Source organism: Bufo bufo, chromosome 3 (assembly GCF_905171765.1).
Source record: "Bufo bufo chromosome 3, aBufBuf1.1, whole genome shotgun sequence".
In the NCBI taxonomy this organism is placed as follows: domain Eukaryota; kingdom Metazoa; phylum Chordata; class Amphibia; order Anura; family Bufonidae; genus Bufo; species Bufo bufo.
The window spans coordinates 565,046,856-565,063,712 of record NC_053391.1 but is presented as its reverse complement, the minus strand read 5'-3'; the positions used below and the strand labels follow the sequence as shown (position 1 = coordinate 565,063,712).

General features: G+C 43.2%; 1 protein-coding gene across 2 annotated transcripts in view; it reads right to left on the bottom strand.

The window, feature by feature from the left end:
• Positions 1 to 1,293: 1,293 nt before the first annotated feature.
• PAN2 (poly(A) specific ribonuclease subunit PAN2) overlaps positions 1,294 to 16,857 on the bottom strand; it is an 85,020-nt gene continuing 69,456 nt past the window's right edge. The window contains exons 18-26 of one of the 2 annotated variants that reach the window (XM_040425596.1): positions 11,072 to 11,215; positions 10,705 to 10,764; positions 10,515 to 10,605; positions 10,269 to 10,426; positions 6,085 to 6,228; positions 5,811 to 5,990; positions 5,474 to 5,567; positions 3,929 to 4,131; positions 1,294 to 1,473 (exon numbers count right to left, since the gene is read on the bottom strand). In XM_040425596.1, coding sequence (XP_040281530.1) covers positions 1,414 to 1,473; positions 3,929 to 4,131; positions 5,474 to 5,567; positions 5,811 to 5,990; positions 6,085 to 6,228; positions 10,269 to 10,426; positions 10,515 to 10,605; positions 10,705 to 10,764; positions 11,072 to 11,215 — 1,134 coding nt within the window. In that variant the 3' untranslated portion in view covers positions 1,294 to 1,413. The remainder of the gene's footprint in view (positions 1,474 to 3,928; positions 4,132 to 5,473; positions 5,568 to 5,810; positions 5,991 to 6,084; positions 6,229 to 10,268; positions 10,427 to 10,514; positions 10,606 to 10,704; positions 10,765 to 11,071; positions 11,216 to 16,857) is intronic. The other variant, XM_040425598.1, reaches the window with a different exon arrangement.

The following is a 16,857-nucleotide window of genomic DNA, read 5'->3' as shown; positions in this document are numbered from 1 at the left end:
TGTATTATACGCCAAAAATGCAGGCTAAATTTCCCCAAAACAAAGGCCGGGACTGTTGTTGCCCCAAATGCGGATATGTGAATGCGGACTTTGTTCATGTACTCTGGAACTGTAGTAAACTACAAAATTATTGGGAGCAGGTTTTCATAACCTTACAAAAGGAGGCTGCTATGTTGAATAACCCAGGGGGGTTGACGGTGATATTGGGACACTATGCTCTAGAAACGGAAATCCCGGTCCGGGTCATTCAGATTTGGATGAGGGGTCTGATGGTGGCAAAAGTTATTTTAGTCAAACACTGGGGCTCTACCTCCCCATCCTCGATAAATTAATGGATTGTGTATCTTCAACAAATTAGAATATTTGAGGATATTGAAAGGAGACAGAGCGGCACGCATGACTTTAGTTATAATTAATACTGCAACTGTCGGTATATAAGATTGGCTGTCGTCACCGCTGCTCAATTGGGTGGGGGGGGGGGGGTGACTGTATAATTCTGTTTTGTTTATAAATTTTGAATATATAGTACTATGTATAGGTTTGTCATGGTTTGCCTTCTTTTTAGTTGGTGGTTGTTGACAAATGGCTATCCTGTGTGAAGATTGCTCTGTATATTATAATGCACTGTGTATTTATATTGGTCTGAAATTTAAAATAAAAAATCTCCCAGCGTCTTACGTCACCAAGCAGCACCCTTGGGATAGAGAAGCCTCAGCGTGCTCAATGCGCCGCACAATCTATGCTGAGCGCATCATGTGCCGCATGGTCCCCACATAACCAAGCGCTCCATGCGCCAGCTTCATAGAATACGCAAGACACCGCACATCGTGCGCGTGTCACGTTTCGACACCCGACTGCAGCTAACTCATTCTAGCAAAGGAAAGAAGCCCGCCATAAGGGAAAGACCACAGGCCCCAGCTTAAGCCAGGACAAGGGTCCTTGTTGCTCCTGCTGTCCAGCCTTAGCCCCTGCCGCAGGAGGACAGCGGGAGATACTGGTAACTTTCTTGTTCTTCACCTCCCCTCAGGGAGGACTCTCTCCATGTGTTAGCCCCCGTAGGGGCAGGAAAACACTGAGGGGGTAAAAGGTGGGGGGTAGATTTAAACTGTGTGTTCCTGCCCCTACAGAGGTCAAGGGTCATCTCTCATTGTGGCCGTCATGGTGGATGAAATAGAAAACGTACTTTATTTTGGCAAATAAACCATGAGATGTCCATAATTCAAGCACCGTAAGTTACAATATGTTCGGGAAGAATATCACCTTATGGGATCAATGAAAGACACTGGATTCAGTTTAAGGTTTTATTAAAAGTAGATGTGTTTGCGTTCACAGAACGGCGTCACAATTCAGCACAAGTAAAAAAAAAAAATCAATAAAAATAGTAAATGGAAACTAGTTTCCAATTTACCAAGCTCATAAAAAGAAATTAAAAAGGACACTAAAGTCCCACCATAGCAGAATACACTGGCGCATCTGTGGATAAAACAAAATTGGAAATCAGTTAGGTAAATTTCATATTTGAATTTATAACTCAGTAAAACTGTGACAAAGGAAACCTACAGCATTTGTGCACATTAAGTAGTGTCTATGTGGGAAATCATTATCTGCACATACACATTTAGAATTACTCTATGGAAAGAATATACACACACACAGTTGCAAGAAAAAGTATGTGAACCCTTTGGAATGATATGGATTTCTGCACAAATTGGTCAAAATGTGATCTGATCTTCATCGAAGTCCCAACAATAGACAATCACAGTCTGCTTAAACTAATAAAACAAAGAATTAAATGTTACCATGTTTTTATTGAACACACCATGTAAACATTCACAGTGCAGGTGGAAAGAGTATATTAACCCCTAGACTAATGACATCTCCAAGAGCTAATTGGAGTGAGGCATCAGCCAACTGGAGTCCAATCAATGAGATGAGATTGGAGGTGTTGGTTACAGCTGACCTGCCCTATAAAAATAAAATAAAAAAAAACACCAGTTCGGGGTTTGCTTTTCACAAGAAGCATTGCCTGATGTGAATGATGCCTTGCACAAAAGAGCTCTCAGAAGACCTACAATTAAGAATTGTTGACTTGCATAAAGCTGGAAAAGGTTATAAAAGTATCTCCAAAAGCCTTGCTGTTCATCAGTCCACAGTAAGACAAATTGTCTATAAATGGAGAAAATTCAGCACTGCTGCTACTCTCCCTAGGAGTGGCAGTCCTGTAAAGATCACTGCAAGAGCACAGCACAGACTGCTCAATGAGGTGAAGAAGAATCCTAGAGTGTCAGCTAAAGACTTACAAAAGTCTCTGGCATATGCTAACATCCCTGTTAGCAAATCTACGATACATAAAACACTAAACAAGAATGGATTTCATGGGAGGATACCACAGAGGAAGCCACTGCTGTCCAAAAAAAACCATTGCTGCACGTTTACAGTTTGCACAAGAGCACCTGGATGTTCCACAGCAATACTGGCAAAATATTCTGTGGACAGATGAAACCAAAGTTGAGTTGTTTGGAAGAAACACACAACACTATTTGTGGAGAAAAAGAGGCACAGCACACCAACATCAAAACCTCATCCCAACTGTGAAGTATGGTGGTGGGGGCATCATGGTTTGGGGCCGCTTTGCTGCGTCAGGGCCTGGACGGATTGCTATCATCGAAGGAAAAATGAATTCAAGTTTATCAAGACATTTTGCAGGAGAACTTAAGGCCATCTGTCCACCAGCTGAAGCTCAACAGAAGATGGGTGTTGCAACAGGACAACGACCCAAAGCATAGAAGTAAATCAACATAATGGCTTAAACAGAAGAAAATACGCCTTCTAGAGTGGCCCAGTCAGAGTCCTGACCTCAACCAGATTGAGATGCTGTGGCATGACCTCAAGAAAGCGATTCACACCAGACATCCCAAAAATATTGCTGAACTGAAATCGTTCTGTAAAGAGGAATGGTCAAGAATTACTCCTGACCGTTGTGCACGATCTGCAACTACAGTAAACATTTGGTTGAAGTTATTGTTGCCAAAGGAGGTTCAACCAGTTATTAAATCCAAGGGTTCACATACTTTTTCCACCTGCACTATGAATGTTTGCATGGTGTGTTCAATAAAAACATGGTAACATTTAATTCTGTGTTTTATTAGTTTAAGCAGACTGTGATGGTCTATTGTTGTGACTTAGATGAAGATCAGATCACATTTTATGACCAATTTGTGCAGAAATCTATATCATTCCAAAGGGTTCACATACTTTTTCTTGCAACTGTATATAGTGTTAGTCTTAACTCAGCAAATATTAACTAACCAATACTTAGGGAACTAGAAAGCTAAAAAACAAAAAAAAAAAAAAACACTATCTCAGAACAACTTCTCAGCTACCGTTGGGATCTGTACAATACCCTTTACTATCCGATTCGGGATGCAGGCGAGGAATATTAAGAAGATCTCCAGCAATGCAAAACTAACTCCAGTTAAAGATCTTGACATTCAATAACATGATACCATTTCTAAAATAAGTTAACGCTGGAGACAGCAATGTCATAACAAAACCAAAAGTTGGTAATTCCAAGCTAGACAGACAATCATTCATAAAAGGTTTGTTAGAAAAGGATATAGTCCAACTGTCTGTCCACAAAGCTGTCAAATTAAATGAGATGCATCGTAATTCAATCACAGCCATGAATGCAAGTAACTTCACATAGTGGGAAGCTAATCATTGCTATAAATACTTCTAGACATCATAAAGAAGTAATATATACAATACAAAGGCAGTCTATCACAAGTTAGTGGTCAGTGAGAAGGTAAATAAGACTAGTTCAGCGTCAGTTAGTTAAAGAAACTGATGCAATATAGATAGTCAAGTAAGGTCACTGTGCTGATGGGATATCATCATTCGTATCAGAGTCAAGAAGAATCATGTCCACTTTACTTTTTGGGCTGCTTTGACTCTCTGGTTCCGGAACCTTCCAGTCCATCTTTCGTCCCTTCTCATATAGGCTCTTCAACACTTTGCGGAAATTATCTGGCTCTTTTCCATTGCAACTAAGCTCCAAGTACTTGCGATAAAGCTGTAGGGCTGTCCGAGCATCTTCTATGCTATCATGTGTCTCCCCTTGAATTTTAAGATCTAGAAAATAAAGCGATTAAGCCGTATATGTATGGTCACCTATTTTTACTCAAGTGCTACAAGCGCAATAAAAAGGCCTGCAAAACAACAGGAAGTGAAATATGAAGGCACAGTTATTGTTAAGGGGGGGAATGATTAAGAGTAGGGGTGCACCGAAATTTCGGCAGCCGAAAATATCAGCCGAAAATGCACCTAATCCACTTCGGCCGATATTGTTACATATCGGCCGAAAATATGGGGTGTGGGATTTGTCACCCACCATCTGCGGGCGGGCGGTTTACTTTGTCACTGCATCTTTATTTTACCTTACAATCGTGAGGCTCCAGTAACTAACAACTCTGCAGGCAGAGCGGAGGCCGGCGTAACGTCACTTACTCACGTGACGCGCCTGCTCCGCCTCCTTCATTCATAAAATGGGCGGAGCAGGTGCGTCACGTGAGTAAGTGACGTTACGCCGCCCTCCGCTCTGCCTGCAGAGTTGTTACCGGAGCGTCACGATTGTAAGGTAAAATAAAGATGCAGTGAGTGATGCTGTGAGCAGCAGGGCCGGGGCTGTTATGGGTAGGGGGAATCGGTCTATGGCACTGCTATGGGGAGGGGGGGATCTGTGCACTGTTATGGGGAGGGGGGATCTGTGCACTGTTATGGGGAAAGGGATCTGTGCACTGTTATGCCCATAACAGTGCACATATCCCCCTCTCCATAACAGCGCCACCCACAGATCCCCCTCTCCATAACAGCGCCACCCACAGATCCCCCCTCTCCATAACAGCGCCACCCACAGATCCCCCCTCTCCATAACAGCGCCACCCACAGATCCCCCTCTCCATAACAGCGCCACCCACAGATCCCCCTCTCCATAACAGCGCCACACACAGATCCCCCTCTCCATAACAGCGCCACACACAGATCCCCCTCTCCATAACAGCGCCACACACAGATCCCCCTCTCCATAACAGCGCCACCCACAGATGAATTTCATTCATGAAAAAGAATTATTAATAAAATCATAAAAAAAAAAAAGTATTTTAAAAGTATTTGGGCAAAAAGGCAGTTTCGGTTTCGGTTTTCGGTCAAGGGCATCCTGAATTTTCGGTTTCGGACCAGAATTTTCATTTCGGTGCACCCCTAATTAAGAGTACTCAATGGCATATATATATATATATATATATTTTTTTTTTTCCACAGTCCGGCAGCATTCACCAGGCGCTTTGCTGGATGCTGCGCCTAATTTAGGACTTGGTGCAAGTCTCGTCACAACTCAGGTGCAGCAGCCGACAGTCTAATCTTCTATTAGTGATGACAAACTCTTCAACATAAAAAAAAAAAACTGGATACTCACCAAGGAAATACCATGCCAAGTATCTTAGAGAGATCATTCTTTTACGTGGTATGTGAAACAGATAGACCGTATCAATTACTTGATCTTTTGGCACCTGCATCCAATACATAAGAAAATTAAAGATGGGGCTTCAAATTAAAAGCAGTTATCAGATATTTAAACACACACATACATAAAAAAGGGACTGCAATTTGTTAAAAATAAAAAAGCATCATTAAGAACCTCACTGATCCCCTGCTACTCTGGAGAGCACTGGGGATCCACGATTTTTAACCCATTACACCCCTTTTAAATAAAATTATTCCCAGGGAAAACTCCTTTAATAGTCGATTCATACCATTAAATTTATGACACGGAAATCTTTTTGAAGGCCGTGACCCACAAACTTCACCCCTACATCGATGAGAAACCTTAGCTTTAAGTATGTGGACTTCAAAGTAGTCAGATGCTTGGACGAGATCTTAGCATCTAAGTCGCCAGGTTTTATTCCAGAGTACTGTGTAAGATAATCCACCACCTACAAAAAAATAAAATACATTTTTTTTATTGGGCCCTTTATGAAAACCCACACACTTAGAAATGCTTTATTCCTATGGTGCAGAACAGTTTACCTGCTCTTGGGTGGAGATGTAATCGTCAATGAATGGAACACCTTCATTAGGTCCTTGCCCCCTTACACAGGTAATACGGGCAACAGACATCTGACTAGGTTTTATTGTGGACTTTGTGCCATCACTCCGTAACTCGGCTTCTTCCTGTTGTTAAAATATGGGCCAACAATAATCCAAACATTTAAAGGTAGGTTTAGGTCAGAGAATGAAAAAAAGTTTTGAAAATAGATAGGATAGTCAATGTAGGACTCTAATTTACAAGAAAATTTAAATTACACCCAAAGCTGGAATTCTGCATACCTATATACAAAAATAGCCACAATCAAATACACTAAAAATACTGCAAAATTTTACAGAATTACAGTAAAAAGTGCAGCCAGGGTGTGAATTAACATGTCCCTTCATGTTATTATGTAGCCCAATGCGAAAGAAGTCAGTTTATAGTGTAGCCCCTTCCTCTATGACACCAATATACCCCAATAGGTGCAGGGATTGTAGCATTGGCTGTCCTCACCGCTCCCTGGTCTGAGCACCCACTGTGCTGTGCACTGAATGCGTATAGAATCAGGACGTAGTGTACGTAGGCGTGCACTATGACCGGACGCTGTGCGTCGTCAGATTACAATGCTGCGCGTCACCAGCAGAAAAGCATGGAGCTGTAAGTTCAGGAAGAGCACGCCACGTGGAGGAGTTTTATTTTACTGTCTGATCTGTGGTCTGATAAAAAATAAAAGATTGTGGGTCAGATATGAGGTCTGATGAAAAAATATTATTATTATCATAATAATAATTGTTCTGTTTGTGCTCCTACAATAAGCAAAACAAGATTTTTGTGGACTCACCTGTAAAATCTCTTTCTCGCTTAGTTCATTGGGGGACACAGGACTGTGGGTATAGCTGTTTGCTGCCACTAAGAGGCTACACTAGGTTGAAAAGGGTTAGCTCCTCCTTTGCCGGCTATACCCCCTCCAGCCAGGACAGAGCATATCAGTTTCTGCCCAAGCAGTAGGAGAGAGAAAAAAATAAAAATAAAAAATAAAAATCACACACGAAATAAACCAGAACATTACTTATGCCGGAAGGGCCAAACCAGACTGAGAACCCCACCGGCAAACAAACCGCTAGTACCTGCGGCAATGATGGGAAATAATGGGTGGGAGCTGTGTCCCCCAATGAACTAAGCAAGAAAGATTTTACCGGTGAGTCCATAAAAATCTAGTTCTTGCTCGTATCATTTGGGGGGGGGGGGGCGTTGGGGGGGCCGGTGTTCGGGCACATTCCAAAGCAGTCCACGGGACGGGAAGAACACAACCCCATGAAAAACTGCCTTGCGTAAACTCAAGACACCGCTGCCTGCAAGACCTTGCGGCCCAGCGCAGAGTCCGCTGATGCAAAAGTATTCACCTGGTAAAACTTGGTGAACATGTACAAGGACAACCAAGTCACTGCCTTGCACAGCTGTGAAACTGAAGCCTGGTAGAAGTGAGCCCAAGACACACCCACCGCCCTGGTCGAGTGGGCTGTGATACCAAGAGGCGGCACAATGCTGTGGGAGCAGTATGCCTCAGCAATTGCCAAACTAATCCACCTGGCAATTGTCACCTTGGAGGGCCCCCCAAACCTTTGCGAGGACCTTCAGGAATAACAAACAGTCCGTACGGCGGAAAGCGCTCGAGACTGCCAAGTAAATTCTGAGAGCCCTAACCACATCCAGCTGATGGATAGCCCGCTACCTAGAATGCGAATGAGAGGGGCAGAACGAAGGAAGAACAATGTCCTCGTTCACATGGAAGGCAGAGACTACCTTCGGCTGAAAAGGTATAGGTCAGAGTACCACCTTATCTTGATGCAAAATAAGGAAGGGTTCCTTACAGGAAAGCGCTGCCAACTCCAAAAACACGCCTGATGGAAGGGATAGCCACCAGGAATGCAACCTTCCAGGAGAGAATACGGAGGGGAACTGTGTGCAAAGGCTCAAATGGAGCCGATTGGAGGGAACCCAGAACCAGGTTCAAGTCCCAAGAAGGCAAGGGGGCGGGGGGACGAAGATAAGGAGGGACGGTGTGGGCCACCCCTTGTAGGAAGGTCTTAACCGGAGCCTGTAGTGCCAGAGGACACTGGGAAAAAAAAACAAAACAAAAAAAAAACAGTGCCAACACCTGTCCCTTCAAGGAACTAAGGGCAAGACCCAAATCCAGACTCTATTGCAGTAATGAAAGGATGGTGGGAAGGGAGAAGAGTAGTGGGGAGAGGTTACGCTACGCACAGAAACGCAAAAAAGACCTTCAAGTTCTGTAATAAATCCTGGACGACGCCATAACTGCTGGTCCAGTGTACTGAGCGACAAAAGGAAGAGGGCCGAAGTACGCATCCCAATCCCAAATACTCACCCCATCTTCATCCTCTTTTCTTCACCCCCCTCAAAGGACCAGCAGGGTCACCCGCCTCAGCAGCTGGCATCTGAAGTGGCAGGAGACTGGAATGGCCGGGATGGGGGGGGGGGGTGTCTTGCCGGATCCAGGTGACCCTTCGGCTGGCGGGAAACAGGGGAGTTAGGCTGCCATGGTCCACCTTTGCTCCTTGGGGGAGGTCGAGCAGTGAGGGAACCCCACACCAGCCTTGCTCCCGGGGTAGACAGAGGTTAGGCGACTGAGTTTCCCCTACCTAAATAGGGAAAAGGGAAAAGACAAAAAAAAAAAAAAAAAAAAAAAAAAAAAGGGAAGCCGCCCTGCAAGAAAGGAGGTCTGCCTCCTTCGAGACTAAGCTAAAAACGGATATACCCCCTTCAGCCAGGAGAGAGCATAGCTGGCAGAGGAGGAGCTAACACTTTTCAGCCTAGTGTGGCCTCCTAGTGGCAGCAGCAGCTATACCCACGGTCCTGTGTCCCCCCAATGATACGAGTGAAACATTTATTTTTTCCTTTCCTTCTTAAAAGGAACCTGTCATCACCTTTGTGCTGCCCATACTAACAGCAGAATAAAGTAGACACAGGCGAGTTGATTTCAGCAGTCTGTCATTTAGAAGTTAAAAATAAGTGGTTGCCGAGAACCAACATCACAATCATTGCAGACTAGGCCTGGAAAAGAGTCCTGGTCATCTGAGAAGAGTCATGGTTATTCATGAATTCCTGCTCTCCATGCCCACCTGCTGATGATTGACAGGCTTCTACCTAGTTTTCTCTCTCTCTAGGAGAGAACTGCCAACCATCAGCAGATGGGCGAGTGCAGGAGATTATGAATAACCATGATTCTTCTCAGGTAGATTTGACTCTTTTCAAGCCCTGGGCTGCAATGATTATGATGCTGGTTCTCAGCAACCACTTACTTTTAGCTCATGAGTGACACACCGCTGAGATCAGCATTTGTCACAAATTTATGCTGCCCTCAGTGGAGGTCAGCATAAAGTTGATGAGAGGTTCCCTTTAGGGTAAATTCAATATTAAAAATAGCCAGTGAATAAATGCAGCTTCCCACATGATAGAGGTATTCCCATTTTAGACATTTATTATCTATCCACATGATATGGCATAAAAGGTCTGAGACAGCTCCCAGAGGTGGGATCAGCATCTCCATCTCCAGAACAAGGGAACCCTGATACTCCTACTGCCTGGGATAGCGACCCATAAAAGTGAATGGAAAGATGTGTACATGCATGATCATGTAGCCATTGATTATCTGACCTGATGTGGCAGCCAGCACCCACCTCTGCAGCCAGGACAGGGATCTAGGATCCCCATGCTGAAGACAGAAGCAGATTTCAGCAGATTCCAGATATGGTAACTATTCTAATTAGGGATAAGGGAATAGACTTCGGATGAAACATCCGAAGTCAATCCGCATAAAACTTTGTTTCAATACTGTACGGAGAGTGCGCTCCATACAGTATAAGAATGTATTGGCTCCGATACCACTTGGATACCGAACCAGAGTTCGGGAAATTATTTTTACAGTATAAATCAATTTCTGAAGTTATGCGAAGTCTCGCGAGACTTCACAAAGTAACTTTGGCTCATCGGAGCCAATACATTCTAATACTGTACAGAGAGCTCGCTCTATACAGTATTGAAACAAAGTTTTATGCAAATTGACTTTGGATGTTTCATCCGAAGTCGATTCGCTCATCCCTAATTCTAATGATCACAAATCTAAAATGCATTGTGCAATAACCCTGCATCTAAACATTACCTGGTTTAAGGTAACAAACTCTGCATCGAGGCCCACCAGTTCTCCTGCTTGTGGCATCTCATTTAGCAACAATGGAATGAAGGTGGCATGACACTTCCTTTGCTTCCTTGCTAGAGAGGCTTCTGCCAGTAACACACTAGTTTCAATTGGGTTCTTAACTGTGGGAAATTTGTTTTAGCAATGACTGGTTAATAAGCAGTTGTAAAATAGCGAAGGTGGTGAAAAGATGCACATACAATCTCTTACTTGCTAAGTTGTATTTTGGGTTCAGGCTCCTCTTGGTATAGAAAAGTATTGCAGGGACCTTCCAGTTCATGTCAAACTGTACAGACTCGCACTGGGGAAGAAGAAAAAAAAAAAGTATCGTCAAGACATGTATTAAAAAGGGTTCCCTCAGTTACTAAGATACATCCCCATCATTTCATGTCCACCATACCTTGTCCACAGGTTCAATGAGGAAATCATTGAATAGATACCACTGCTGATGTGTTACTCCCTGAGCGGAAAATAGAACATTAATGAAAGAAAAGAAAATATTCACCCCATGTATATAACAAACTTCGCCTTGTGCATCTGACAAAGCCATGTGCACAAGCCCAGTATGGCAGCACACAGCACTTCATATAGCAAAGCCATAGGCAATCCGTGTACCTTCTGACAGATGTTTTCTTCCCTAGACTATAAAACTGGACGTATACAGAGATACAGAAGTAATCTACTCGTGAAGATTATTAATCCATGATATGGCCCTATGCATGAAGCCCAAGCCAAAATACCTGAATGGTTTGCCTTCTAATACAAACCTCTTTTCGTTGGTGATAGGTCTCTCCCACTTTTATGTGCGCTACTAGGCTGCCACCTGTTCGAGGATCCAGGATGTGAACGACCGTCGCCATGAGGTCATACACATTTGTTGTTTCATCTGCGTTTTCTTCTGACTGATTTGGCTGAAAGGAAATTCACGTTAAGATTACTTTTTCTAAAATATTAACCCCCTTAAGGACCCTGCCATTTTTCACCTTTAGGACCAGACTGATTTTTGCAAATCTGACGTGTCACTTTATGTGCTGATAACTTTAAAACGCTTTTACTTATCCAAGCCATTCTGAGATTGTTTTCTCGTCACATATATTGTACTTCATGACAGTGGTAAATTTGAATCAAAATATTTAATTTTTATTTATAAAAAAATACCAAATTTACGAAAAATTCGCAACTTTCCAAATTTCTATTTCTCCGCTTTTAAGACAGATAGTGATACCTCATAGCAGTTATTACTTTACATTTCCCATATGTCTACTTCATGTTTGGATCATTTTGGGAATGCCATTTTATTTTTTAGGGATGTTAGAAGGCTTAGAAGCAAATCTTGAAATTTTACAGAAAATTTCCAAAACCCACTTTTTAAAGGACCAGTTCAGGTCTGAAGTCACTTTGTGAGGCTTACATAATAGAAACAACACACAAATGACCCCATTTTAGAAACTACACCCCTCAAGGTATTCAAAACTGATTTTTACAAATGTTGTTAACCCTTTAGGTGTTCCACAAGAATTGATTGAAAATTTAGATAAAATATCAGAATTTCACTTTTTTGGCCGATTTCCCATTTTAATCATTTTTTTCCCGCTAACAAAGCAAGGGTTAACAGCCAAACAAAACTCAATATTTATTGCCCTGATTCTGTAGTTTACAGAAACACCCCATATGTGGTCGTAAACTGCTGTACGGGCACACGGCAGGGCGCAGAAGGAAAAGAACGCCATATGGTTTTTGGAGGGCAGATTTCACTGGGATAATTTTAACTTACCATGTCACATTTGAAGACCCCCTGATACACCCCTAGAGTAGAAACTCTAGGTCATGTGATATTGTTATAGAGCAGGTCGTTACGGATGTGGCAATACCTAATGTATACTTTTTTCATTTAAGTTTTACACAATATCTTTGAGAAAAAAAAAATAAAAAATCATGTTTAAGTGTCTTCATATTCTGAGAGCCATAGTTTTTTTGAGCAATTATCTTAGGTAGGGTATAATTTTTGCAGGATGAGGTTACTGTTTGATTGGCACTATTTTGGTGTGCGTATGACTGATCGCTTGCCATTACACTTTTTGTGATGTAAAATGACAAAATGGATATTTGATATTTTTATTAGATTTTTTTTCAGGTGTTCACCTGAGGCGTTAAATCATGTGATATTTTTATAGAGAAGGTTAAGGACGCGGCGATACCCAAAACGTGTGTTTTTTTCATTTTTTTTATTATAAAATCAGGGGAAAGGGGCATTTTCTTTTTTTAACCACCTCAGCCCCCCTAGCTTAAACCCCCTTAATGACCAGACCACTTTTTACAATTCTGCACTACACTTTCACGGTTTATTGCTCGGTCATACAACTTACCACCCAAATGAATTTTACCTCCTTTTCTTCTCACTAAGAGCTTTCATTTGGTGGTATTTCATTGCTGCTGACATTTTTACTTTTTTTGATATTAAATCGAAATTGACCGAAATGTTTGCAAAAAAAAAATAATGACATTTTTCAAATATAACTACATTTCTATATAAATTTTTTGTTCTATATGTCTGATAAAAAAAAAAAAAAAAATGCAATAAGTGTATATTTATTGGTTTGGGTAAAAGTTATAGCGTTTACAAACTATGGTGCAAAAATGTGAATTTACGCACTTTGACTTTCTGAGCACCTGTCATGCTTCCTGAGGTTCTACAATGCCCAGACAGTAGAAACACCCCACAAATTACCGCATTTCGGAAAGTAGACACCCTAAGGTATTCGCTGATGGGCATAGCGAGTTCATGGAAGTTTTTATTGTCACAAGTTAATGGAAAATGTTTTTTTTCTTTTCTTAAAAAGTCTCATTCCACTTACTTGTGACAAAAAATACAATTTTACATGAACTCGCCATGCCCCTCACGAAATACATTGGGGTGTCTTCTTTCCAAAATGGGGTCACTTGTGGGGTATTTTTTACTGCCCTGGCATTTTAGGGGACCTAAAGCGCGAGAAGTAGTTTGGAATCCAAATGTGTAAAAAATGCCCTGTGAAATCTTAAAGATGCTCATTGGAATTTGGGCCCCTTTGTGCACATAGGCTGCAAAAAAGTGTCACATGTGGTATCGCCGTACTCAGAAGTAGGGCAATGTGTTTTGGGGTGTATTTTTACATATACCCATGCTGGGTGAGATAAATATCTCTGTAAAATGACAACTTTGTATAAAAAAAAAAATTGGAAAAGTTATCTTTTACTGAGATATTTATCTCACACAGTATGGGTATATGTAAAAATACACCCCAAGACACATTGCCCTACTTCTGAGTACGACGATACCACATGTGACACTTTTGCAGCCTAGGTGCGCAAAAGGGGCCCAAATTCCAATGAGAATCTTTACGATTTCACAGGGCATTTTTTACGCATTTGGATTCCAAACTACTTCTCACGCTTTAGGTCCCCTAAAATGCCAGGACAGTAGAAATACCCCACAAGTGACCCCATTTTGGAAAGAAGACACCCCAAGGTATTCCGTGTGGCGCATGGCGAGTTCCTAGAACAGCGGAAAATATTTTTTTATTTATTTTTTTCCTCTTACAAAGTTTCATATTCCACTAACTTGTGACAAAAAATGAAATTTTACATGAACTCGCCATGCCCCTCAGCGAATACCTTGGGGTGTCTTCTTTCCAAAATGGGGTCACATGTGTGGTATTTATACTGCCCTGGCATTTTAGGGGACCTAAAGCGTGAGAAGTCTGGAATATAAAGGTCTAAAAATTTTTACGCATTTGGATTCCGTGAGGGGAATGGTGAGTTCATGTGAGATTTTATTTTCTGTCACAAGTTAGTGGAATATGAGACTTTGTAAGAAAAAAAAAATAATAAAAAAAATCAATTTCCGCTAACTTGTGGCAAAAATAAATAAATAAAAAATCTATGAATTCGCCATGCCCCTCAAAAGTGATCTTTATAGCGCCGCAGCGATTTTACGGTGTTTTTGCAGTGATCAGAAAAAATAATAATTTCTGTCACTGCGGTGGGGCGGACTGAACGCAAGTGTGTGCACAAGATCAGGCCTGATGGGGCGAACACTGCGTTTTTTGTAGAGCCTATAGAACATGTCCTATTCTTGTTCGCAATTGGACAAGAAAAGGCATTTTCTATATAGTTCTGGCAATGTGCAGATCCGCAAAATGCGGTAAGCACATTGCCGGTGTTCGTGTTTTGCGGATCTACGGTGTCAGTGTTTTGCGGATCCGCAAAACACATACGGACGTCTGAATGGAGCCTTACAGGGGGGTGATCAGGGGTTAATAAGTGAAGGGGGGGGGGGGGGGGGAGAAGTGTAGTGTAGCGATTGATGCTACTTTACAGAGCTGCCTGTGTCCTCTGGTGGTCGATCCAAGCAAAAGGGATCACCAGAGGACCAGGCAGCAGGTATATCAGACGCGGTAAACAAAACAGTGTCTGATATACCTTTCAGGGGTTTTAAAAAAAATCGCATCTACAGCCTGCCAGCGAATGATCGCCGCTGGCAGGCTGTAGATCAGCTCGTTTACCTTCCGATCCTGTGAACACGCGCTCCTGTGTGCGCGCGTTCACAGGAAATCTCGCGTCCCGCGAGATAACGCGCCGATGCGTCCAAGAGGAACAAACCGACCGCCCGCAGGACGCATCCCTGCGTTAGGCAGTCGGGAGGAGGTTAAACTTTAAACTATTTTTTTTATTTATTGAAAACACTTTTTTTAAACTATTTCTGTCCCACTCTGGGACTTCAACTTTTGGGGGTCTGATCCCCTCTGCAATGCATTACAATACATCTGTATTGTAATGCATTGCCTGTTAGTGTATTACACTGAGTAATACACTAACAGGTTGCCTAGGAGACCCAGCCTGAGGCTGGATCTCCTGGTCACCCATAGAAGGCAGGTCCCAATGCTGTGCAAGGCATTGATCAGCCTCTCCACGGCATCGGCCTGCATTGTCACACATCGGGTCCAACGCCACAGCAGCGCAGACACCTGATGCGCTCCTTCACCCGCCGCAAACCACTTCTATGTCACAGTAAGCGGCATAGAAGGGGTTAATCTGCCGGCATCGCTGTAAACAGCGATGTCGGCGGAAATAGAATGCGTTCTGGCACAGCTTCCCCCGCCGTACATGCATGGCATTTTCCAATCTATTTACACCACTTTTGTGGCATAAATAGGTTGCAAATTTTGCTGTACACCATTTGTGCAGCACAATTTGCGACTTATCACCGTGGACAGCACTTCTCTAAAGTGACGAGAAAAGGTGGTGTAGTTTGGGCAGGGAAGAGGTCGGGGCGGCAGGCCCAGCTCATTTATCATTTTCCACGCTGGTTTTTGGAGTGGAAAATGGCTTGAATCTACGCCAGCAAGGGGGCTGGTGTGGAGTTAAGTCTGTGGCATGGCCTCCCAGACGAAGCGCCAAAAAAAAAAAAAAAAAAAAAAAAAAAAAAAAAAAAAAAAAGTCTTAGGGTCCTTTCACACGTCCACAAAATGGGTCTGCATCTGTTCCGCAATTTTGCAGAACAGGTGCAGACCCATTCATTTTCAATGGGGCCAGAATCTGCTGTCTGGATCCGCTCTTCCGTTCTGCAAAAAAATACATGTCCTATTCTTGTCCGCAATTGCGGACAAGAAAAGGAGATTTTTTTGTGAAACTCATCTGTAAAATCTCTCGTCTTTTCCATTGGGGGACACAGACCATAGGTATAGCTTAGAGGTATCACTAGGAGGGACACTATGCAAATACAAAAGAGAGCTCCTCCTCCTCGGGCTATACCCCCAGGCTCCACCAGGAGGAAGTCAGGAGTTGCAAAAGCAGTAGGAGAAAAGAAAAAAATTTATGGAAGCCATCGGACCAAAGATCATGAGGCCCAACCACGAACAGAACTGAACCCCTCCTGCAACAGGCAGAATGGGTGGGTGCCGTGTCCCCCAATGGAAAAGACGAGAAAAAGATTTTACAGGTGAGTTTCACAAAAAAATCTCCTTTTCTCGTACATTCCATTGGGGGACACAGACCATGGGACGTCCCAAAGCAGTCCATGGGGTGAGAAAAAACATCAGCACCGCCAGGAGGAACATCCAACGGTCAAACAGGAACCACAGCCTGCAAAACCCTGCGGCCAAAGACAGCATCAGCCGAAGCCAGTGAATGCAACTGATAAAACTTCGTAAAGGTATGTAAGGACGACCAGGTGGCCGCCTTACACAGCTGAGACGCAGAGGCACGATTGCACCTTACCCAGGAAGCTCCCACCGCCCTAGTGGAGTGAGCGGCAATCCGAGCCGGGTGAACCCTGCCACGAGTGAGATAAGCCGCGGCGATAGTCGAGCGGATCCATCGCGCCACAGTGACCTTTGAGGCCGCCAGACCCTTACGAGGTCCCTCGGGAATTACAAAGAGGGAGTCTGAACGGCGGACGGAAGCGGATATACTTTCAGGGCCCGGACGACATCCAGGGAATGGAGAGCGCGTTCCTTGGGGTTCGCCGGAGAAGGACAAAAGGAGGGCAGGACAAGATCCTCGTTAAGGTGAAAGG